Here is a 24,150-nt window from a genome sequence, read left to right as displayed (position 1 = left end):
TTTCATGGGCGAGGGCTTTGGACCAAGAGCCAAGCAGAAAATAGCAAAGGCCCGCTGGCATAGGACGTGGAAAGGAAAAGAAAGGCAATCAAAATAGCTTTGTCGACATTTGGAAACCAGGATCTTATATCCTCTTCGGACAGATTTATATCTTCGTTACACTGTGGGATTTCAACGCAGATAGTTTGACGTCGATTACACTGAAGATCTTGAGATCCTGCCTGCTGTCTAAAATAGCATCAAACTCTTTCTTCAGATATGATGGGAATGTTAGTTTGCTGACTGCTGCAGTCCTTGTCATTGTCATCGTTATATGTTTGCTGTGGGTGAGTTCTCTTTGTGCTGCCATCCTCCTTTAGATCACTCTCATTTCACCATTTATATAAAGATCATTCTCATTTCATCATATGCAAAGGATCTGAGATTATAATGACGAAGGGTGAATTCTTAATGTGTAAGTTACCTCAGCAGTCTCACTAATCAATCATGTGTACATATACCTTATTAGATGAAACGCTGAAATGATCCACAGTCTGATATAAAGATTCCCTGGGTCTTTTCCACCTATTGGATGTGAAATGATCTCACGTGTGTTTGATAATGGCTGATTAATCACAGTCTGCACACACAATGCATACAGGAGCTGCTGTATGTTCATGCGCAGGGGGGCGTTTCTGCTTTGTCTGATTCATGCTATTTCATCCACTGAAGGCAACTTTCATCAGTGCAAAAGGCACATGCATTTCTCATCTCAGTGCCTCCCCTTCTTTATCCTTTAATTTTTATTTTCCTTTGTTCCTTTTTGATATATTACATTCTTTGTGCTTGAAGTGTGCATGATTCTGTTTCTGTAATGTTACACCCCTAGCCATGGGCCCATATGAATCATGCCTTAGTGGCACAGTTTATCTTAAAAGAGTTGCCTGTCTGCTTCACAGTCGACTGCTGTTGACTAAACACTGCGAAGATATCATGTTGTCCTTGTGGCCTAATTATTAGATTAATCAGAGAAAGACAGGATTCAGCGTCAGAGTTTGGGCTGTGCGCACACAGGTTGCAGAATATGTAAGAGGCATCCGTCCTGCTCATTACTGATGCCAGACAGGACGTCAATAGAAAGGCACAATGGAAAGCTGCAGAGTGATTTCTATTGTCCATAAAAAAGATGAACAGAGGATCAGCCGTGACCCAAAGTGGGCTCTTTCTTTTTGTAAAGGGCTCATATATCCCAGTAGAGCTGCAGGTGGAATGTGCCCTTTATCACCAGCTTGAAGTCTGAATATTAAGAGCTCCTTAATGCCCTTGCTGTGTGACCTCTTTCTGTGTGCCCGTCAGCAGAAGTATGTATTACATCACTGGGTTAGTGAGGGAATGGTAGGAATAGCTGCAGCAAATCGGAAGATAAGCACGTCAAGCTGGTACGGGAAGCAAATGCATGTTGGAGATGGTTATTCAGTGTGAGCTGGCTTAGCATGCGGCATTAAGGCCTGAAGCGACACCCTTTCTGCAACCGATACGTGTAAATGTTGAATGAGGGGTTTCAATTCAACATGTCCCCTAAATGCAGTGGATTCTCTTTCTCACATCTTGATGTGAAAGAGGGTGGTGCTTTTAGAATCGGATCCTTGTTCCAGTTTGAGGTGTTCTAAAGATAATTGGTAAAGGCAAGCATCACTGTTATTATTGATAATTGATAAAGTTTTTTTTTTTTTTTTTCGCATACAGACAATGGTGTCAAAAGTTCACACGGATCAGCAAAAATTATTAAAAACGCTGTAATATGCATGCCAGGCCAGTAGTTGGCGATGTCACAGTTTTGTAAAGTTTTTGTAAAAAACACATTATATGCATGCACATGATGTCATCGTTTTCACCAAATTGCATTTTTGTTGTTTACCTGGAGACGATGATGGTATCGTTTACTTTGATATCCGTTTTCAAAAGTTTGCGTTTTAAGGCTCGCGTTCATTTACACATTGTCGAATGAAAATGCATGAAAAGTTATCCATTTTTAGTTTAAACGGCCCTTATCAGAGTTTGGTACATGATTTATAATTTTGCCTGGTGCTCGATAAAAGGGGTGAAACAATCCTTTATATTTACACTGGAAAAGAAACCTTAGCCATATTTAGGTTTCATAAACTGATTTGAAAGTGGGCTCTTTTAACTTGAGGTAGTAATAAACCACCTAGCAACCACATAGTAACAATGTTCTTATTGTTAATTAAAACTATTAAAAAACTATTAATTGAAATAAAGCTAAAATAAAATATAATATTAGATAAAAGTTAAACTTACAAATATTTGAAAGAAAATTATAAATGTTGCCTTTGCAACTGACTGAAATAAATAAGTTGCAGTTAAAACAGAATACGAAAACAAAAAAGTAACTAAAGCTATATAATTAAGTTACTTTTAAAAAATTAATAATGAAAATGAGAAAAGCGCATAAAACTACTAAATCTTAAAAAAAATTAAATGAAAACTGAATATATAAAAATAAAATCTAATTCAAAATTCTATAGTAATATATAAATAATACCAAAATAACAGGTTAGCAATACTTTAAACCCCAAGCCGACGGTCGGCCGTCGGGCAGTTTTTCTTCGTCGGCCGACTAAAGGCCAGAACACACCAAGCCGATGCCGACAAACTAGTGGCGACGAAAGCAGACTGTGGGGTTGGCTCACATCAGCAGCGTCTGTGTCCAAAGTTGCCCTGACACACCAAACCGACGCTAAACAGCCTATGTCCAAGTAGCATGTCAGTTCTGCGCCTGCGTGAGATGAAATGCCTTTCCGAACCAGCAGGCGGCAGTAGCTGAACAGCCAATCAGAATGATCAGATGGACCGACGAGCTCCGACGCCGATTCAACATTTCGAATCGGCCGAAAAAAAGCCGACAAGGACAAACTTCAGCCGACGGTGCGGAACACACTGAGAAAACTTAGTCGGCCGACGAAGAAAAACTGCCCGACGGTCGACCGTCGGCTTGGTGTGTTCCTGTCTTAAGTTTTCTAAGTGTGTTCCGCACCGTCGGCTGCATCGGAGCTCGTCAGTCCGTCGAGCCATCTGATCATTCTGATTGGCTGTTCAGCTACTGCCACCTGCTGGTTTGGAAAGGCATTTCATCTCATGCAGGCGCGGAACTGACGTGCTACTTGGCCGTCGGCTGTTTAGCGTCGGTTTGGTGTGTCAGGGCTACTTTGGACACAGACGCTGCCGAACTTAGCAAACCCCACAGTGCTTTCGTCGCCACTAGTTCGTCGGCGTCAGCTTGGTGTGTTCTGGCCTTTAGCAACCCTCTAGCAACCACTCAGAACACCCTAGCATTGTGGTGGTGCATTGTTAAACAATTACAGTTCAGATAATCTTGGTCAGTACTTGTTTATTCCAGTGCATTGTGTTTATATCTTTGTGCGCACATGTGACTTTTCTCTCACCTTTAGAGAAACGTCATGTACCTTGACTTCTTTAAATAGCTGTAGAGATGCCATGAATGGTTAGTCATGATAGCCAAACTAACTCTTCTGGTCACCTCTACTGTTGACTTAGATAAGGATTTCAATAATAGAAACTTTTCCCAGATCACTATCACAGGTATGTGTGTGAGCATGTTCACAGCTGTGATACAAGCAAGCAGCTTGGAAAAAAAAAAAAACTGCTAAGCTGTATATTTTATTTAAACATGACTAGCCTCCTAATTTTAAGATTTAGCAGTAGTTCACTGTTCTACAAAATGGTGAAGTTCTGCTGTATTGCCACAGAACAAGCTATTTTTAGCAATGCCTAAGATATATGTCCTGTATATAGCACTTTGCATTCGCTAGGCTAATTGCAGGTTAGCAGGATTTTGTGTGTGTGTGTGTGCGTACTCTTTGTACTAGAATAACACATATCTGTTCATCATCTTTCTGCCTTCATATTCTAGCTCCCTATTTCTCTGCAGTTATCTTTCTTTTCACCTTTGCCCTCAAATCACCTTCTGCCATCTATTCCCTTTCTCTAATTACGCCCTTACTCTGTTTCAGAGAAGTAAATTTGTCACCCACAACCCCCACCTTGGAGAGCGTATTACCAAGGGCATGTTAGTTACCGTCCTCGTTCATCAGTGTCAGCTGCTAATCTCTACAGTGGGACTAGCCTTAATATCTAGCATCAGCTATGTTTTTGTTATTGCAGTGACATATACAGACTTCCACAGCTGATTCCTCATTAAAGGCCTCATTGTGTTTCAGTGCCTTTTGTTAGGTAGTATAATTTTATTGATCTATTTATAGCGTGCATACTCTGGCATATGGTTTGTTATAAAGATGTGTATCTGACATACACACATATTATTTAAAGATCGTGCGAGTGCAAGATTTGTGTACCATTGCCCTAAAAATCTGTAAAGACACCTTTTTTTTTTTTTCTAGAGCACATTCTAGAGTCTTTCTCTTGATCTTTGCAACATCAAAAGTGAATAATGTACAAAAGTAAGCGTAATGAAGGTGTGACTAGCAGAAATAACATCCTGTGTATTTACATTATCATTGCAGAGGGCATAGGATTGCACCTTTTGTGTGTTCTCACTTGGCTCATTGAAGTGGAAAACAGGAAGTTGAGCAGCTGACTATAATAGCACCAGTCTGGTGGGACTTCAGTTCTGGTTTAAAGTGCTGTTATTTGCCTTGCATGTAGATTTTTTGTTTAAAACTTATGTTATTGATTTACATAGTGGTTGCAAATATGACATATGCCTACTGTAACAACACTCACTCACTGTTGTAATTCAAACTATATTAATTATATTATATTAATATAATTATATCAAATTATATTAAAGGATTAGTCCACTTTCAAATAAAATTTTCCTGATAATTTACTCACCCCAATGTCATCCAAGATGTTCATGTCTTTCTTTGAAGAAATGAAGGTTTTTGATGAAAACATTCCAGGATTATTCTCCTTATAGTGGACTTCAATGGCCTCCAAACGGCTGAAGGTCAAAATGACAGTTTCAGTGCAGCTTACCAGATACCAGATGAGGAATAAGGGTCTTATCTAGCGAAACGATCAGTCATTTTGGAAAATAAATACAACTGTATATGCTTTATATAAACAGATGATCGCCGTGCACGTGCTTCAGCTTTCTGTATTCTTCAAAAAGCTTATGCTGTATGGCCTACGACTTCCCTATTCTACTTGCGTAAAATAAAACTAAACTAGCGCCGCGTTCGTTCCATAAGTTGAATGATGTAAGTTGTAATCTTTTACAATCCTGGAATCCTTTCATCAAAAACCTTAATTTCTTTTCGACAGATGAAAGAAAGACATGAACATCTTGGATGACATGGGGGTGAGTAAATTATCAGGAAAATTTTATTTGAAAGTGGACTAATCCTTTAATATCCCGTGGGAGACAAAAATAATTAAAGTTTAAAAAATTATATGATAAATCATAATATATAAAAATAACCATATTTGATCAATACAATGATTCTTTCCTTACTATGTTCATATGTAATGTTCATACACTACTGTTTAAAAGTTTGAGGTCAGTATGATTTTTTTTTTTATTATTATTATTGTTTTTGAAATAAGTCTCTTATTCTCACCAAGGCTGCATTTGTTTGATCAAAAGTATAGTTAATGGTAATATATTGAAATATTGGTACAATTTAAAATAGCTGTTCTCTATTTTAATATATGCAATTTATTCCTATGATGGCAAAGCTGAATTTTCAGCATCATTACTCCAGTCTTCCATCACATGATCCTTCAGAAATCATTCTGATATGGTACTGAAGGAAAACTTATTATTATTATTATTATTATTATCAAAAACAGTTGTGCTAATTTAATATTTTTGTGGAAATACTGATACTTTTTTAATAGGATTCTTTAAAGCGATAGTTCACCAAAAAAAAAAAAAAAAGAATCTATAGAAAAAAGTATAAAAATCAAGTTGTTTCCATCAAGTTTGACTGAAAAGGGATACAGACACACACTTTCAAACACAGAGGAAGGGAAGGGCTAGAATGTAGCTGTGAGCTTAACAGCCCCTTATAGACCATTTGATACCAGCTACAGCTCAGATTCAGAATAGCTGCTGGGAAAGAGTTTAAAAGAGAATAAATCTTGTTTTTGAGTTGTAACAGAAAGCAGTGTCATCTCCTTGAGCGTTTTGTCAGCATCATACACCAAATCTATTCTAAAGCTCTATATATACGTATGTTTGTGCGCTTTTGTATTTGTGTTTACTGTTTTGCTTCACTCTGTATATCTGAACTCTCAGAGGCCAGCTGAGGGCTGGCTCATGTCTCAAGCCACGCCCCCAAGCATTCCTTATATAGTTACGGATCATGAGCTCTTAAAGGAGAAGCGTGTGTGTGTGTGTCTCTGCAAGGCATGTTTTAAATTTAAGCTCACTAAATAACAAAACCAGTGCAAGACATTAGAAATCCGCCGTGTGCCTGATGTAACACCTCCGAACATATTTCCCCTTTTACACCCACATACGTAAGGAAACCCTCAATTGAGCATAAGCTCTCCGCACCACCACCTCCCCCTCTACCTCACTTGCTGCATCTAAAGAGATGAAATTAATCTGTGTCTGCATGTGCTAATGCTTTCGTTTAAGTGCATGCAGAATTACCTCTCCTTATTTGGAAGATGCGCATGCATTTGAAGTGTGTGGCATGTTGCCTGCAGACACATTTACACAAGCGTACAAACACACCCTTCCCTTCGCACCCATCAGAATCTCTGTTTCTGTGCAAGGACAGATAACACACTTTCATGCAGAGACGTATCCGCTCAGCTGTGCACTTCCCCCTTTTGCTCTTTTTTTTTTTTTTTTTTTTTGGGTCTTTTCCCTTTTTAAAAAAAAATTGAGTAAAGAAATATTAGCATGCTCATATGCATTTGTATGAATGCTGAACTGTGCTTTGTGTACACTACTGGCTGCATTCATATATTATGAAATGTTATTACAAGTTTTCCATTTTAATGTATTTTTTGAAATTTAATTTATTCCTGTGATGGCAAAGCTGAATTTTCAGCAGCATTACTCCAGTCTTCAGTGTCACATGATCCTTCAGAAATCATTCTAATATGCCGATTTGCTGCTCAAGAACATTATTATCAATGCTGAAAACAGTTGTGCTGCTTAGTATTTTTGTGGAAGCAATCATACTTTTTTTTTTATTTCAGGATTCTTTGAGTATAAAGTTATTTGAAATAGAAATCTTTTGTAACCTTATAGATGTCTTTGTCACTAACAGTTTGTGTTCTTGCTGAATAAAAGTCAAGTCTGACCCCAAACTTTTAATGTTATCACTAAAAGTAATGTGGATCTGTTCATTTGGCATATTTGCCTCCAAAGTAACACGTTTCGGTTGCTCTGGAATGCCTCTATTAGACAAGCGCACACATACACAAGCTGGCACTAATGCACACAATAACTCACTGAAGCTCTATGAGGGAATACATTGCCTCTGCAAAACAAGCAGAACAGGTGGGCGGGACTTTTGAGGTTTCCCTTTACCTTTACACCTATCAGGACAGTCGCTACGGCATCTGATCCCCCTCCCCCTGACCAATCGGACGACAGCACAGCCGGCCCCACTCTTACATGAGTTGTGTGCTGCTGACTGAGCAAGCGAGCACGCCTTCAGTAACCAGCTGAGAGGAAGTAGGCTGAAAGGCAAAGCAGAGGAGAGAGAGAAACAAGTGGTGAGAAATTTAGCAAGAAAGAGAGAGCACGAGAAGGGAGGGGGACTAAAGGCGGTATACCAAAGCTGCTTTTCATTGTGTTGAAGTTATTTGAGGGGGAAAAGATGTGTGTGAGATGGTGGTGGGGGGAGTTAGAAGTGAAAAGTGGGGGGGTTAGAGAGTTTATATGCATGTGCCAAAGGGAGCCTGAGAGAGGTTTTGTGTGTGAGTTATTGAAAGAGAGAGGGGGAGTTCGGGAGGGTGGAAAGAGAGATTCACAGTTGGGCATACCAGAATAGCAGTGCAGAGAGAGCATAAACAGCGAGATGTGCCTTGAACAAGAAACCTTGACTGGACTTAAGTCTTGTATGTTTCTCTCTCATTCTCACTCCTCTCAGGGGAGGAACAGAAAGAAAGGCCTGCACTCCCTCATTCCTTGCAAGTAACCTTTCAACTCCTCACAGTCTGGAAGCAAGAACAACCACAACTTTAGAGCACCGACAGAGAGGACGGAGAAACAGACGAGGAGGGAAGGGCAGGAGTTCCTAGAGAGGTGAGTCAGGAGGTTAACATGAATTTTGTAGTGTGTTTATGGGTGGCTGACATGAAATGTCAAGCAGTGACAGCAGTTTGTCATGGCATAACTCATATAAAACTACTGTAAACAGCATGTTTAAGTATTGTACATGTCGTTTTTATGACCTAGTATTAATTGAGAGGCTACATTTTGAATATTTGTACTTTTAAAAGTTGTCACATCACAGGCTATTTAAATAAACTGCAAACTAGCTACAAGCTGTAAAAATAGTGAAAACCCACTAAAAGCACCTCAATTATATTTATAGCCTAAAATTTGTATTGAGATGGGTTATGAGTCAGTGACATTTTTTAGCAGTGACATCAGTGTCCTGCTGTGTGACATGATATACTTTATCTAAAACCATTTTAAGCAAAATGTTTCCAAGTGTATTTTTAGCTTATAAATTCAGTTTGTATGCCATTGTATTAATTGAGAGGCTATATACTATCAGAATGTACACTTTAAAAAAATGATTTTTCACACCAAAGTACTGTTCACATTAACTGCAAATTAGCTAAAAACTTTAAAATGGTGAAAAAACAAGCACATATATTGTATGCTTCCCATCATATTGATTTGAAACATTTTTGCACTTGTATCAGTGTCTTGCAGTGTGACATGTTATACTTCATCTAAAACTATTTTAAACAGCATTTGCATTATTTTTAACTCATAAATTCAGCTTTATGTCTTTATATTAATTGAAAGTAATAAGAAAATAAGTGATAACTTTAAAGAAATGTTGACTAGTTTAAGTACCTACAAAAAATGAATGGATTTTACCCTAAAATCTTTAATTTGCTGTATAATGTCATTTGTCAACCACCCATTTATGACATGGGTGGTTGGAAGTGAAAAAGGAAGTAGTTTCATAGAGAAGCTGTCTCATGCTTTTTTTTTTTTTTCCTGTCTTGTCATATCTGTCAATGCACAAATGAATCAATGACATCATGACCCGTGCCGTGTCTGAAGATAATATTTCAGCCATTGGTTTTGCAAACTGATAGGCTTTTAGTTGCGGAGAGATACGCTTAGTCAGAGCTGTGCTTGTGAGTCTTTGTTCCTGCTGTAGTTTGTAATGACATTTCATGACTTCCTCTGTTGTAAAAGCCAGGTGTTTTGCAGAAACCTCAAGGCTGCACACATCATCACTGTAGCTTATGGGTAGAGGTCTACACTCACACCCATGAGATGTTCTTTCTCGTTGACTCACTCTCTCACATGCATGGTGAGAATGAATTCATTGTCCTTACTGTTTGAGGAACAACACCTGTTGGGTATAATGTGTAGGTGCATGCCGTATGCATGCTTTAATTATGTTGTGACACTTCAGTGTGGGAAGCAACTGCACTTAAGCGTGACTGAATCAAGAATTGTTTTTTTTTTTTTTTTATACTTCCATTTTGCCATAAAAGCCAAAAAAAGATAGTGGATTAAAACTCTCTTGGCAGGTAGAAACTAGAAGAGTTTTTGGCATCCAGATAATCCAAAAATATAAAGCAAAACTAGCTATATCAGGCTTATAGCTATAATAAACAAGCTTCATGGTGGCTCTATAGGGAGAATGACTTATGTAATAAAGCTTGGGTTTAACTAGTATTCCCAGAATGTTGTTTGAACTCAGGGGGTCAACCATGGAAACCACATTTGAAACTGAAGCGCCAATGTAATATTTGATTGTTTGGCCATATGGTTACCCCTTTAAGTCCTTCCATCTTTTATCTATGTAGTTGCCTTGTTCCTGAAACTGAGAAACTGGAATGTGACGAAGGAAATATTTTTGCTTAATTCATTCAATAGCCATCAGCTACCACTTCATAATCATCATAAACAGATGCGCAGCTACGCATTCAAGAATTCCAATAACTAAAGAAGAACACAGACGTCTTCCATTGCATTGTGATTATATAAAATAAATGTATTCTTAATATCCCCTTAATTTTCTTCTAATCACATTAAGGGGGTTTTCCATTACTCAGTTTCTCACTGAGAGCATTAAGACACTATTTTCTGTAAAGCTGCTTTGAAGCTGTATTATGAAAGGCATTATACAAATGAAACTGACTTGACTAATTCTTGTCTGATTTCTTTTTCCTAAATGATACCTAGTAACCAGAAAAACACCATAAAGCTGACAGCTGCCCAAGCTAGTTTTGGTTGTTTGGTTTCCCTATCTATTTTCTTCTGCTCTGTATTAAATTCTATGGGGGGTGGGGATGAACATTCTTGCTTTTTTCTTTAACAGGCAGTGTGTTCTTGATTTGTTAACATAACCTGGACAACAATTTAATGGTATAGCAATATCTAGATTTGTGGGAGGCAGCCATATTAAGACACCTTCAGGAATAGGACTAAGCTGATAATGAAATCAGGCAGTTTCTGACCGCATTAGTATGTGCCAAACAAAAAAACAGACCGTTTAATTGCATAGCTGAAGAGTGCATTATGTATATGAAAGTGTTTAGTCATATCACTGGCATCATTTGCTTAGAATAAACACACATTACATCTCTCATCCTACCCTCTGAGCAACAAGTTTGTGTTTAACACTAGTGTGTTAGCTGGTGTGTGTCTTGTCAGCTGTATTTGACCTGGGGTTCAGTGTTCTATTCATGCTGAGCCGTAAGATTCACAGCAACACTCTGAGGGTCGTACATCATCCTCTGGTTTCATAGACGAGGCTAAAGCCTAGTCTCAGACTAAAATGCATGTTTGAGCTGTTTTAACTGAGAGCAACTTGCACTGACATATCTTAAAATATGTCACTGCCATTGTTCTGTCTCAAGATGCACACTAGTAAAGTTTTTTTTTTTTTTTTTTTTTTTTTCCCAAGGCATGTTTATAAAAGCTACTTGAATGTCCTGATTAAACTAAACTTATTGATTAAACTTAATTTAAGACCTGTCTGTGAAACCAGGCCCATGTGTAAATAAATAAGTTAAATTAGTCAGACCCTGGAATGCTTCTGGATTACAGATGGTGTTTTTAGGTGTCCTCTATGTACGTCTGGACCCTTTGAATGTTATTTCAGATCTCATGTCACTGTGAGGTCTGCCCCGTTAGCTGTTTGTCATAGCGATGCCTAAAATATCCTCAACCCCATGCCTTTTGTGTACATTTAAGTCTTGATGGTGGAGTTGTGCTGTGTGACATCACAAAAAGAGTAATGTGGCACAACACACTCTCTCCTTTAGTATCCATTTCTGTCTTTGTCTCTATCTATCTCTTCATGGTCTGATTAAATTGGCCACAAAGGCCTATATTTTGCCGGTGAACTCAAAGACAGTCAGGAACATACTGACACCAAACTAAGATACGCTGTAAGAAATGGTTTGGTGTCAGGTACTAGTAATTTTCTGCCAGGACATTATCTGTTAATACTAAAACCCAACACAATGCAATGTGTAATTTATAATATCAGTAAAATCAATACAGAAAATTCCTTCATATTAAAACAGTACATTGTGCCCTATTTTTACAGGCTTTTTTTTTTTTTTTTTTTTTTCTTCGAGTGCAAGCTCCTCCCTTGAGAGGCCACTGAATACTTCATTCAAGCAGTGTAATGCAAATGCTTCTCTTGGAAAGGCCAAATCCTCAACATTCTTTGAGTCTTTTCATATTTTGTGCATTTATAACCGTCACTGCCATACTTGAGCTTCATTGGCTACTCAAATTGATGGCTGGTCCACCCAATCAAATGAGGCACAAAATAATTTTTTGTGGGAAACAGCAAGTTTGAAAAATTATCTTTAGTGTGGAAAAATGTGTATTTGATAAACCGATATCTTTTGATTAAATATTTAAAAAATCCAAGAATAGAGCCTGAAAATACACTCAATAATGTCGAACGTACAGACACTGATAACCAGCAGCCAACAACGTCATATCTCCCGTCCACCAGCACCTTCTCTCAACCCGGGCCCATCCTTCAGAAAAGCAACCTACCGTCTGATTTATCCACACTTGATGAACCACATGCTCAGCTCAATTTAAGTGATATTTTGCTGCCAAGTGGTACACAATTGAGGTCCACCCCATTTCACCAAGGTCCACTCACTTTAAAATTTCTGGCCTCGCCATTTATGTGTCTATAATTAGACACCACTTCACTCCCAGAGTGCTCTTGTGGCATTCATGATTTTTTTTATTTTTTTTTTAGTGCCTTTAACTGACAAGCAGATTAGGATTTTCATAATCCAGAAGATTTGTCATTCTCTTCCCTCTGTGGATGTGATGTATGCATCCTTAAGACAGCTAATTTGAAAACGGCTTAACCATACAGATATGTTCATGAGACAGTGGTGTAAATAATGGCCTACATTCGACCTTAAAGGAATAGTTCATTTAAAAATGAAAAATGTGAAACCTTCTTCAAAATATCTTTTTTTTTTTTTGATGTGTGTGTGTGTTCCACAGATGGAAGTCATACAGATTCGAAACAACGTGAGTGTGAATAAATGACATAATTTTTATTTTTAGGTGAACTATCCCTTTAATGCACAGTACTCTATCTCAAATCCTTTTGCACTAGTGTGCTTTCCGACTATATTTCAGCTAAACTTCAGTAGATAATGTTCACTTATTTTGTGTTTTTCCAAAAGCCATTACTTAGGGCTACTAGTGTGTTAGTGCTTGTATGTTCCTGTTTTTGTCTTTTTAATGAGCTGGACTGCTCGTTCTCTGATGCAAGACAGTACAAAGGTTCTGTTGTGCGTCTCCGTGTTTTGTCTGCCAGTCTTGATCCCAAACAGTCCTGAGCTCTAGGGACAGAGAGCCAGTCAGAGCAATGAAGAACACTGTCTGTTCCAGCATGTGTCCTAATCAGATGGCATAAAATGAGTGTAGTGAGTCATATGATTGTTCTTTGTGTCTGTTCCATTAGTGATTGGTTTGATTGAGTTATTGACCAGTAAAACAATGTCTTTTGTAATTAAAAGCTAGTAGATGACTGATCAATTTGAGCTTTGACATCTTACCTCATCAGCGCATGATTTGACACATGCAATTCATCTGAAAACTAGATTTTTTTTAAATCTGTTTAAAATGGCTAATTCGGATCATGTGCAGGTTGAACTGTGGCATGGTTGCTGATTTGATTAAGTCGATTTGTTTTCGATTTAACTGTTGTTCTCTGATAGGTTGTGTCTCTGGAATGCCTGGCTCAGGATGCAGCCGCTGAGCAGTTCACTCCTTTCAGGAGCCAAGGGGAGGCGTGATTGGCCGCTGGCCTTATCTGGGTGGAGCTGTAGGAGGGATATTACCTATTCATTGGCACGTTTTGCAAGGCCCATCCCACCTCACTGACGCTCTGCCCTTGGTAAGTAAACTAAACGCGTTTACTATAACCTTGTTCAGACTGCCAATCCAAATCTGATTTTTGTGCATAGCCAATTGGAATCCGAACATATTTAGCAAGCCTGAACAGAAAATTGTTATGAATCCATTTCAATCTACATTCAAATGTAGTTTGAAATCCTTTTCAAATCATATTTCTAGAAATTTCGCATAGCTTTTCTGACTAGGTCTACATGATGTTCTCACACCACATAAAACATAAACGTCAGATGTTGTTGTAGGAAACATGCTGAAAGTCGGATCTGAACAGTCGTGATACACAGTGTGGGCAGATTCCAATTGGATACAGAAATAATTTGACTTGGTGTGACAGTGTGAACATAGCGTTTGATTACTGGTAACCAAGTAATTGTTTAGCAGGCTTGATCTGTTGTCAAAGTTTACTAGTCCTAATGTTAGAGGTTTTTCGAGTGTGTTAAAACCTAAGGTGCCGTAGAACATCTTTTTAAAAGATGTAATATAAGTCTAAGATGTCGAAACTTTTAGAAAGACAATTTACAAATATCACTAAAAATATCATGATATCATGGATCATGTCAGTTATTATCGCTCCATTTGTCATTTTTCACTATTGTCCTTGCTTGCTTACCTAGTCTGATGATACAGCTGTGCACATCCAGATGTTCTGCCCTTGTCTAATGCCTTGATCATGGGCTGGCATATGCAAATATTGGGGTCATACATATTAATGATCCCGACTGTTACATAACAGTCGGTGTTATGTTGAGATTCGCCTGTTCTTCTGAGGTCTTTTAAACAAATGAGATTTATATAAGGAGGAGGAAACAATGGAGTTTGAGACTCACTGTATGTAATTTCCATGTACTGAACTCTTGTTATTTAACTATGCCGAGATGATAAATTCAATTTTTAATTCTAGGGCACCTTTAACATTGTCTGTTTGGTGCAGCACAGAAATAATTTAGTTTATGTACAATTTTTTTTTTTTTATTGATTTTATTTTATTAAGTGTTTTAATGTCTCCTATATAAATTTGATTGTCTTTCAGACATTTTCTCTTCCTATTTCTCGTTTGTCAGGCCCCTGTTAGCTGCCTGTGTGTCTGGGAATGCTGTTTTTGCATCAGAGGGGCAGTGTTGGAGATGGCCGAACTCAGGGGCTAAGGACAGGGTCAAGATTCAAGGGTCAACACAACTCAGAAGCTGCAGGGGTGGATGTGGAAGGACCTGAAGCCAAGCTACAGGCACCAACAGGCACGTAGGTTAGGAAAATGGTCATGCACACACTTATCTTTATAAATATATTTTATGACAGTGTTTCCTGCAACCAATTTATAGCAGTGAAACTCCCTCACTGCAGACTCAGCAAAATAAATAAGTTGTAAATGTGAGTTTGCAGATTGTATTGAATGTGGTTTAGATAAAAGGCCTGTGTGCCAGAAAATAATGGCAAGAAATGTCTTTTTGTTTGCATTGTACTACTATGCAAAAAAACAAACATAAATCATGTCCTGTGCAGTCCAATTAACAAATGACGCATATAAGCAGGTTCTTTGTTTTAGTGAATCAAAAACTTACAACAAAACCAGTGTAGTCTGATTCCCAAACTAATGACTCATATGAGCCAGTTTTTTTTAGTGAATCAAAACCATACAGTGCAAATGGTATGATCTGATTCCTGAATGAATTAACTGGTTCTTTTAATTTATGATTCAAAAACACAAGTGTCTGGTTTGAATCAGTCTGACAAATCGTTCACTGAACTGAATTGATCGGACAGGTTACTAAATCAACATCTGCCTGGCATACTGACATAAGTTATTTATTATGCATGATCTTTATTATCAGAGATGTCCATATTGGAAAAAACAACAACAACAAAAAAACAATTTTTGTGTCATTAGACAGTTGACTGACTGTCCAAATGACAATAGCACCCAAATAATCCATTAGTGATCTGATGGCTCAGTCAGATTTTAAAAATTAGGTAAAAACTAAGCATGTAAACACTTGAATTTGACTCTCTTCTGAAACGGATTTAAAAAATACCTACCTCACAAACAAATGACTCCTATTAGCTGGTTTTTATTTAGTGTGTGTGTGTGTGTATATATATATATATATATATATATATATCTTAATGTTTCATATCAATTTGCTTATGCTTGTATACCTGTTTGTTGTACTTCAGAAGCTGTGTGCACTGTGGAAATCAGCTTGTGCTAAGTCCATAACTGACCCCTGGAAACTACAGCTTTCCATCCACCTAGACGGGAAGCTTGCTTTCACTTTCACAGCCTTGTTGCACTTGTTCAGACATTCTAGAACTCTCTAGAGCTTGTGTCTTTATTATTTAACACTGCACAACTTCCCTTAAAACAATCACCCAGCACAAGCAAAGTCACTATGCGTCACATCCACGTGGAACTGGCTCGTAAAGAGCCGGCCGTAGAGCTTCCAGCCCAGGATGGTGATCTGCCTCTGCCAAGCACTCAGAGTGAGAACCCTGAACCTGGAGTACGTCGAGTAGTTCCCAGACCTTTTGGAGAAGAAGAGATCAGACTGCAGAAGGTCTACCAGCTTTCCATCCTCTCACAAAGAGGTGGTTTTGGGGAAAATCAAGAGACTCTGCGGCCTGTCAGAGTAGGCATGAAACGTAGCCTGGAGGGGACGCCGGTCCCTGTCACCCACAAGCGTCTTTTCCAACAGGATGATGATGATGATGATGATGAGTCCGATGGGGAGGTGCTGTGTGGGTCTGGGGTGGAACCACTTTTTTACAACAGAGACTCTGATATCCCTAGGTCGCCTCCCCTTTCCCCTTCACATCCACCAATTCCTGGTCGCCGCCCAGCACAGCACAACCACGACAGGCCTGTCCCGGACGTGTTTGCCCCGCTGTCCCCAAAATCTCCTCCGATGGTGGACCCCCAAGGCCCTCACTCCACCTGGGGCCTCTGCGAGAGGAGTCCTCCTACCCTTACTCCCAGGACCGAGGCCTCCACAGCAGGAAACGTCTCGGTTGGCTCCAGCGAAGAGCCACAGAACGAAGGCCATAACTCTGTGGATGTCAAGAGCATGTTGTGCACCACAGACAGCAGTTGGGCACCTGTCCCGTTTTCAACACCCGCTGAAGCTGTCGAATGGGGGACAACTTTTGAATCTTCTCCTCCACCATCGGAGACGAAGACCTCATCCACTTCCTCCTCCTCTAACGGACTGAGCGCTCTTGAGAAAACACCAGTGGAAGCAAATAGCCTGATATCAGGATCATCCAATTCCTGTCCAGTGAAGAAAAGACTTCTTTCCTCCAGTGATACAGGGGAGTCCTGCTCAGAGGATGAGGGTCCATCTACATCAAAACGCAGTCGACTGGCACTGTTGGCACCGGGGCTCGGATTAGCATCCTGCCGCAGCACTGATGCCAAGGGTGCACCCTTCTGGAATCATCTACTACCCTCAGCAAGAGAGCACACCAAGGTGAGATGCAAATTACTAGGAATTAAAGGCCTTTCCACATGACTTTACGATGTAATAAATATATAGATTTTTATATATATATATATATATATATATATATATATATATATATATATATATATATATATATATATATATATATATATATATATATGCACATGTCATGGGAGACATGTTGAAGATTAGTGGCAAAGCACTCGATTTACTATGTCTCTGTTTTCCACACACAAACAGTTCATTCAACACACTGAGGCCTCTCCTCCACTGACTTCAAATAGAACGGTCTCTAGTCTCCCATTTGAGATCCTGCCACATAGTGCATTTTTTTAGCGAACCTTGAAGACTCCCCCTGGGGAGGTGCTCTGATAATGCAACTCTCAAAGTTCTGACAACGCCAACTCAATATGTAGCCAATGATTAAAGCACATTACTATCATTAATAAAGCAAGATGAAAAACAAAATGCATATAATGACATTTAGAGCATAAAATCACATTAGAAATTGTCTGTGAACTAAAAAAAATGGTAAAATCACAGTCTTTTGTGACTAATGTTTGCATTGCTTTTCATGTAAAGATAAAAGCGGCACATTGTGAGAGATGCACTGAATGTGAGTCATGTGGAAAGGCCTTAATTTAAGGGTAAAAAAACATGCCAGATGTATCCACATTATGAATGATTACAATATAGGAGTGGAAATGGGAAGGTTCTGATTAGTTTAAGGAGAAACCTTTTCTAGGTAATGCGTAAGTGTGAAGGGGCGGGAATAATCTACTACCCATTACTGACTGAGTCATGACGAAAGGTGAATAGTCGGATGGATAAAAGACATATTGGGAATGAGAAAGTGAGAGATTTTAGAATATGTGTGCTTAATTTTCCATTGCAGTACAATAAGCAGTGGGACTCCAGAACAAAGCCCATTGACAGAGCCATTGTTCAAGAGGTGAAACCTGCCTCACCTGACCTAACACATACACGCATACAGGTTCTGGCCAAATTCAGTTCCAGAACAAGTAAATTTAGGGTGAGAGAGGTTACATGGACTACAGAGGATCATATACTGTCACTTTCGTCATGGCGGTGTCAGTACTAGAAGGCTGAGCTCAGGACTGAAGAGTGCTCCAAGAAGGGAAGAATAAAAAAGAAAGTGAAGGACAGAGAAATGATCATAGAAACAGGCCAACGAAGAAACAATCACAAAGAGAAAGAAGCGAACAGAGGATTAGTATAGAGAAACAAAGAAATTAATAGACTGAAATAAAGGATCGGACTATCTGAAAATGTACAGGTTTTATACACAGTCTATAGTTAAGTCTAGCTGATATTTAATAATACTATTTAATATCAGAATGATATTATGGACTACTGTGATATGTGTGACATTGCAGCCACATCTTCATCTGTAAGTACTTGCAGTCTTTTTTTTTTTTTTTTTTTTTAATGAAATTTAACATTGAAGTTTGAAAATCTCCCATTGACATTAGACTGTTCAGCATTCAAATGTGATTTATGATGTCATAATGGGCCTTGTTTTCCATTTTTGAATCACCTTTCCAATCACTCAAGTGCTTTTCTTTTGCTGATTGTCATGAGGAGATTCAAAAATAGTGTAAACGTTTATCAGCCATAAAATGGACCTCAACATTAGTTCGCCGTTATTTGCTGATGTAAGTCTTTTTATTGAAGTAAAACTTGCTATTAATTGTAACATATTTTTTCAAATTTCCTTTTCAGACTGCTGCAGACTGTTCGCGATCAAGTAGAAGGCTCAAAGCAGGAAGTCGACTCAAATCGTAAGTCCTTTACAATTATTTTGTCTCAAAACAAATAATTTTTTATGTTAATATAAAAATGTGTGTATGTTACTTTTTTATAGTCGACAGTTGCGCAGTGGACGCAGAACAGACACCAGTCGCTCCTGTAGTTCAGTCTCCTCTTTATCCTCCATTAGCAGACCTCTTCTTGGCAACTTTGAGGTACACGTCTAAGCTGTGTAGAAATAAAATGCTAAATTAATATAGATTTTGGGATTTTACTGAAAATAGCACAGTATATGATGGGCACAGACTCCAATTATATATATATATATATATATATATATATATATATATATATATATATATATATATATATATATATATATATATATATATGATTCCATCCAGTCGGAGGACATCTAACATGTTTGATATTTTGAGCCAATTTTAGAACATATAGTTTTCATTTGTCATGCGTCTCCTAGTAACAAGGTGCATGTTTCTGTGTGAGTTTGTTGTGTTTGGACTGACTTGAACGTCTCGTAGTCTGTGATCCTCAGTCACTTAGTGTAATGCCCCGTTTTTCCTCTGTAACCATATACAAAGTCGGCAAGTATGATGCCTAGAGTTTTGTGTTGAGATTTTAAAAGTTGTGTAGTGTATTCCAGCAATAAAAACAGTGACAAATTTTAATCCATTTCTTTTTTGTGTCTGCATCTATCTGAAGGAGTCAATTCTGAAGGGTCGCTTTACTCCATCTGGGCGGATAGAGGGCTTCACAGCAGAAATCGGGGCTAGTGGCTCCTATTGCCCACAGCATGCCACCTTACCTGTGCAAGTGACATACTATGACACCTCAGAACACAGTGCCCCTTCACCCTTTCTGGTATATACTTACTACCTTTGTGTGTTGAATTCATCCAGTTTGTTACAGTAGAGGATTCTTTCTCAGCACTTGTAAAATGCCTATGTATTAATATGAGCATGAGCCTTCAGAATTCAGAGATTTCTTTTTCTAAATCTGTTATGCATGTTTTTCCCATCATTTTGCATGCACATTCTCATTTGAAATGTAAATTAAATGTCATATTTATTTGCCATGTTTAGGGGGTGATCTTGCTAGAACCACTTGGAAAAAAAGGATACAGCGTACCCAAAGCAGGGACCATTCAAGTGGTGGGCACTCTTTCTATTTCTTTCAATTTGTTATTATATTTTTGCAATTTAAATTATATTTTGTACTTTTAATTATTTTTATTTTTTTTTAAATGTACTTTTTTTTTTTTTTTTAATCCTTTTTTTTTGTTGTTGTTGTTTTTTTTGCAGACCTTATTTAACCCCAATAAGACTGTGGTTAAAATGTTTTTGGTGACGTATAATTTTGGGGACATGCCCGTTAATCACATGACCTTCTTGCGCCATCGTATCTTCCTGGTGCCTGTGGATGAGGTGGAGGGGCCAGCGGAGGGGCAGGAAGGCTCCTTGTCTGACAGGAAGAAGATTCTCTGCTACTTGATACACCTCAGGTAAATGCAAACAGGATGTACACTATTGTTCAAAGTTTGGGGTTGGTAAGATTTTTTTTTTTATGTTTTTGAAAGAAGTCTCATTTGTTCACCATAGATGCAGATCATTATTTGATCAAAAATACAGTAAAGACAGTAATATTGTGAAATATTATTACTATTTAAAACAACTGTTTTCTATTCTATACCTGTGATGGCAAAACTGAATACTGGAGTAATGGCAGCTGAAAATTCAGTGTCACATGATTCCTCAGAAATCTTTCAGATATGCTGATTTGGTGCTCGGGAAACATTCCTTATTATCTATGTTGAAAACGGTTGTGTATATGGATGCAAACTGTAAATAGTTATAGGCTAGTTTGCAACTTACTTAAAAAACGAAATAACTATATTTAATATATTCTATTTAAAGAGAACCATAAAAGTAATTCTCCTCTAATAAATGGTAAATTCAAAATAGAAGCAATGCAGCATAATAAACCTGTTTTTCCTCTCTTCTGTGTTTGCATATCTTAGATTCCAGAGTTCCAAATCTGGGAAAATCTACTTGCACAATGATATCCGGCTGCTATTCTCCCGCAAGTCCATCGAGGTGGACACTGGGATTCCTTACGAGCTGAAATCTTTCACCGAGGTGCCAAGAAACCCCAAATACTCTCCCAGAGTGTGAGATCGTGATGCCCTGCTATGGTGGGGCAGAAGGACTGCATTAATAAAGATTGCCAGACAAGAGACCCCTGTACACTTGAACACAGAAACACTTGCACTCATACATGCAAACACAGACAGATGTATGTACATACACACTGATATCACACCCTCTCAAGGGCAAACTCTAGAACTGAGTGTGTAACATGCATGCCTTGTGACTAAATTGAGTTTTCCTCTAGTGCCGTTAAACAGTTAAGCTTTGCCCTTCACTCTGCCTACACCTGCCCACTGTGGACCAGTCGTAAACATGCCCACCAACCCGATCTGAAATGTTGGTGACTATCAGTAGATACGGACTTCCTCAATTAAAGAGGACTGATTGGATGCACAAAGAGGTATTAAATGAGACCAACAGGAACATATGAAGGCAAATCATATGGAAAAAAGAGACTTCTGAGGCCCAGATTGGAGTTTCGACAATGGACGCCACCAGTAACTTGCCCATTGGATGGGGATAAGAATGTTAGAGACCTAGAAAGCTATAAAGAAAGACACCAGCAGAAAAGAGGACTGAAAATACATCCATTCAGTATCTGCTTTGGTTGTAAAGAGGAGAATAGACCTCAATTTATTGGACATTTTCTTGTTTTGGAAGGGCAGTTTGGAGGACATTGCTGTTTCAACAACTTCTGAACAGTCCAACATCAGAGCAGAAAACAAACTGTAGTATTTATGTTCGCAAATGTCTTAAAAAAAAAAAGAAAGAAAAAAAAAAAGCAATATGCTGCACAACTAGAGTAATTTCATTTTTGTGGAGGTAGTAAGTGCCCTCTCTGCTAGGATGGAGGGAAAGGGTTGCCAAGTGAGTGATGATGGAGAGAGGGAGGGAGGAAAACGGAGGGAACGGGAGGGAATTTGGGGTATTTAAAATCAGAAAATGTTGTTTATGTATATTTTAAAATTGATTAAACTCTGTGACTTGCAGGTGAAACCAGTGTTTGACCGTAATTTGCCAAGGGATACTTGAGAATAGTGCCAAGGTTTGCTCCTGTATGTTTTGTGTATGATCAATAAATTACATTCACTTACAATATATTAAAAAGCAAGCTTGTGTAGATTAAGTGAAAATCCCTCTAGTGTTTCATGCCAAGAAGGCTCAACCGCAGCCCCCACTGCCTCCTCAGAGTTGTGGACACAAACTGTAGCTTTTTGGGCTTTGGCATGCAGAACAAACAAAATATTAGACTGCCTTATAATAGTATCCACCTCAAAATGGCCCTTTTTATAAGATTGGCACTAAGCAATGTGATTCACCAACATGAAACCAGAGTATTTGAGCTGCAAGATGCAACAGCATGGTGAGTTTTAGTAACCTTTAACATGAAAATGATGGTGTAGTTATCATTGGTCCTATTCTTGCGATACTGTTACAGTAGTTTTGTTGTTGAGATATTAGGAAATAGATTATATAGGTACAGAGATGACAGATTTAGACATATTTTTGTCATTAAATGGTAAGGCAGCAAAATTGCCATTTTTTACAAAAGGATTTGCATATATTCCTAACATGACTTCTAAATATTCTTATTTATTTTTTGTTATGCTGAACATGCATTAAAAATGATAACAAATAATAAAATCTATTCTTACCTGAGCTCTAAGGCCTCACAAGGCACAACATTATTTAAAAACTCCATAATTGTTTATAGTATGTAGAATGTTGTAGTATGCTGACCATTATGAAAGTTTGCAAATTGGCTTGGTTATGTTGCACAAAGTTTTAGTTTTATTGTTTTGTGCAAAATTTGAATCAAGATTATTATGAGTGGTCTGAGCACTGACTACATTTCCTTAAGCACAGGGAATGATACAAACATTCATTAAAACAGTGTAAGATGAGTTAGGACTTGTTTCTCTTGCTGATCTGTTAAGCTGCTCTGTGTGTATGTTCTGCTTTACCAAAAGTAGCTCATTTAATGCAGAGATTCTTCTGCAGCTCTCTTCTCACTGTTTAGCTAGGGGAAATAATCACATTGGCATCAGGCTTCATTTCTTGATATGTGCCACAGCTTTTCCAGAAGATGCAGAATGTATTTGTTTTATTTTTGTTTTATTGTGCATCATATAGTAAAATGTCAGCAAACTCAAGTAACACAAACCTTGAGTTAAAGGAGATACCATGCAAGATTTTGGTTATTTTAAACTTCATTAATTAGTGGCTTTAATTAATTAGTTAATTAATTGGGACAAACTAGGCATGGGTTTCTTTATTTTCTTGTAAATTCAAAAAGTTACAGCAAAAGCAAAACTTTCAAATTATTATAATGCAGTTTTTGTTACCTTGAATGAATTTGTTAATTTTTTTATTGTTACACTGTAGGAAATGTGCAAAATAAATAAATAGCCTGAATAAATAAATGATTAGTCATATACATGTACCCTTAAACATACTTTTAGGCCTGGTTTCACAGACAGGGCTTAGATTAAGCCAGGATTAGGCCTTAGTTCAACCAGGACTTTTAAGTAGCTTTAATAAACATGCCTGAGAACAAAAAACATTACTGGTGTGCATCTTGAGACAAAACAATGGCTCTGACTTATTTTAAGATGTTAAAACAGCTCAAACATGCTTTTTGACTCTAGGACTATAGGCTTAAGCCTTGTCTGTGAAACTGGGGGTTAATATTAAAAAATAAAATCATTATAAAAAAGTTACTTGTTGACCACCATTTGATAATTAAAGAATACTAAAATACAAAGGCTACAATACAAACTTAAAATGTGCTTCTATCATGTAGAAAGGTTCAATTTGGATACTTAAAGGTGCAATATGTAATATTTTCTGTCCGCTAGAGGCCTATTCAAAACAAAAGCGTGGCTTGATGACGCCAAGTTTGAGCGCGGAATCTTGGGACATGTGGTCTTCACCTCACAGCCGGTGGAAAATAATGAGGATAGGACTCGGGAAGAAATCATGTTCATGGATGCGATTATTAACGTTACTGTAGTATGAAGCAGAGCAGGACCGAGTGTTGTGGGAGCTGAACGAGGAGTTGGAGCGATTGCGCAACACACGCCTCAAGCAGCGGGACTTTTTTTATGACACAGTCGCCAGCGCCGCTTCCGCTATTCCGGTCATG

General features: G+C 38.1%; 1 protein-coding gene across 9 annotated transcripts; it reads left to right on the top strand.

Moving 5' to 3' along the window:
• Positions 1–22,659, top strand: LOC137034481 (atos homolog protein B). 9 transcript variants are annotated; one of them, XM_067407430.1, is made up of 12 exons: positions 1–326; positions 5,305–5,341; positions 8,097–8,251; positions 13,417–13,595; positions 14,674–14,855; positions 15,785–17,073; positions 18,811–18,869; positions 18,953–19,052; positions 19,561–19,719; positions 19,941–20,009; positions 20,160–20,359; positions 20,876–22,659. In XM_067407430.1, exons 6-12 carry the CDS (start codon positions 16,000–16,002, stop codon positions 21,027–21,029), a joined length of 1,815 nt encoding a protein of 604 aa, XP_067263531.1. In that variant the 5' UTR covers positions 1–326; positions 5,305–5,341; positions 8,097–8,251; positions 13,417–13,595; positions 14,674–14,855; positions 15,785–15,999; the 3' UTR covers positions 21,030–22,659. The 9 variants fall into 9 exon arrangements, with proteins under 9 accessions (XP_067263531.1, XP_067263536.1, XP_067263529.1 ...); XM_067407435.1 differs by lacking the exon at positions 5,305–5,341 and having other exon boundaries at positions 14,674–14,847; positions 15,788–17,073; XM_067407428.1 differs by lacking the exon at positions 5,305–5,341 and having other exon boundaries at positions 14,674–14,847.
• The last annotated feature ends 1,491 nt before the right edge of the window (positions 22,660–24,150 follow it).

Source organism: Chanodichthys erythropterus, chromosome 13, assembly GCF_024489055.1.
Source record: "Chanodichthys erythropterus isolate Z2021 chromosome 13, ASM2448905v1, whole genome shotgun sequence".
In the NCBI taxonomy this organism is placed as follows: Eukaryota; Metazoa; Chordata; class Actinopteri; order Cypriniformes; family Xenocyprididae; genus Chanodichthys; species Chanodichthys erythropterus.
This window is presented reverse-complemented; position numbering and strand designations above follow the sequence as displayed.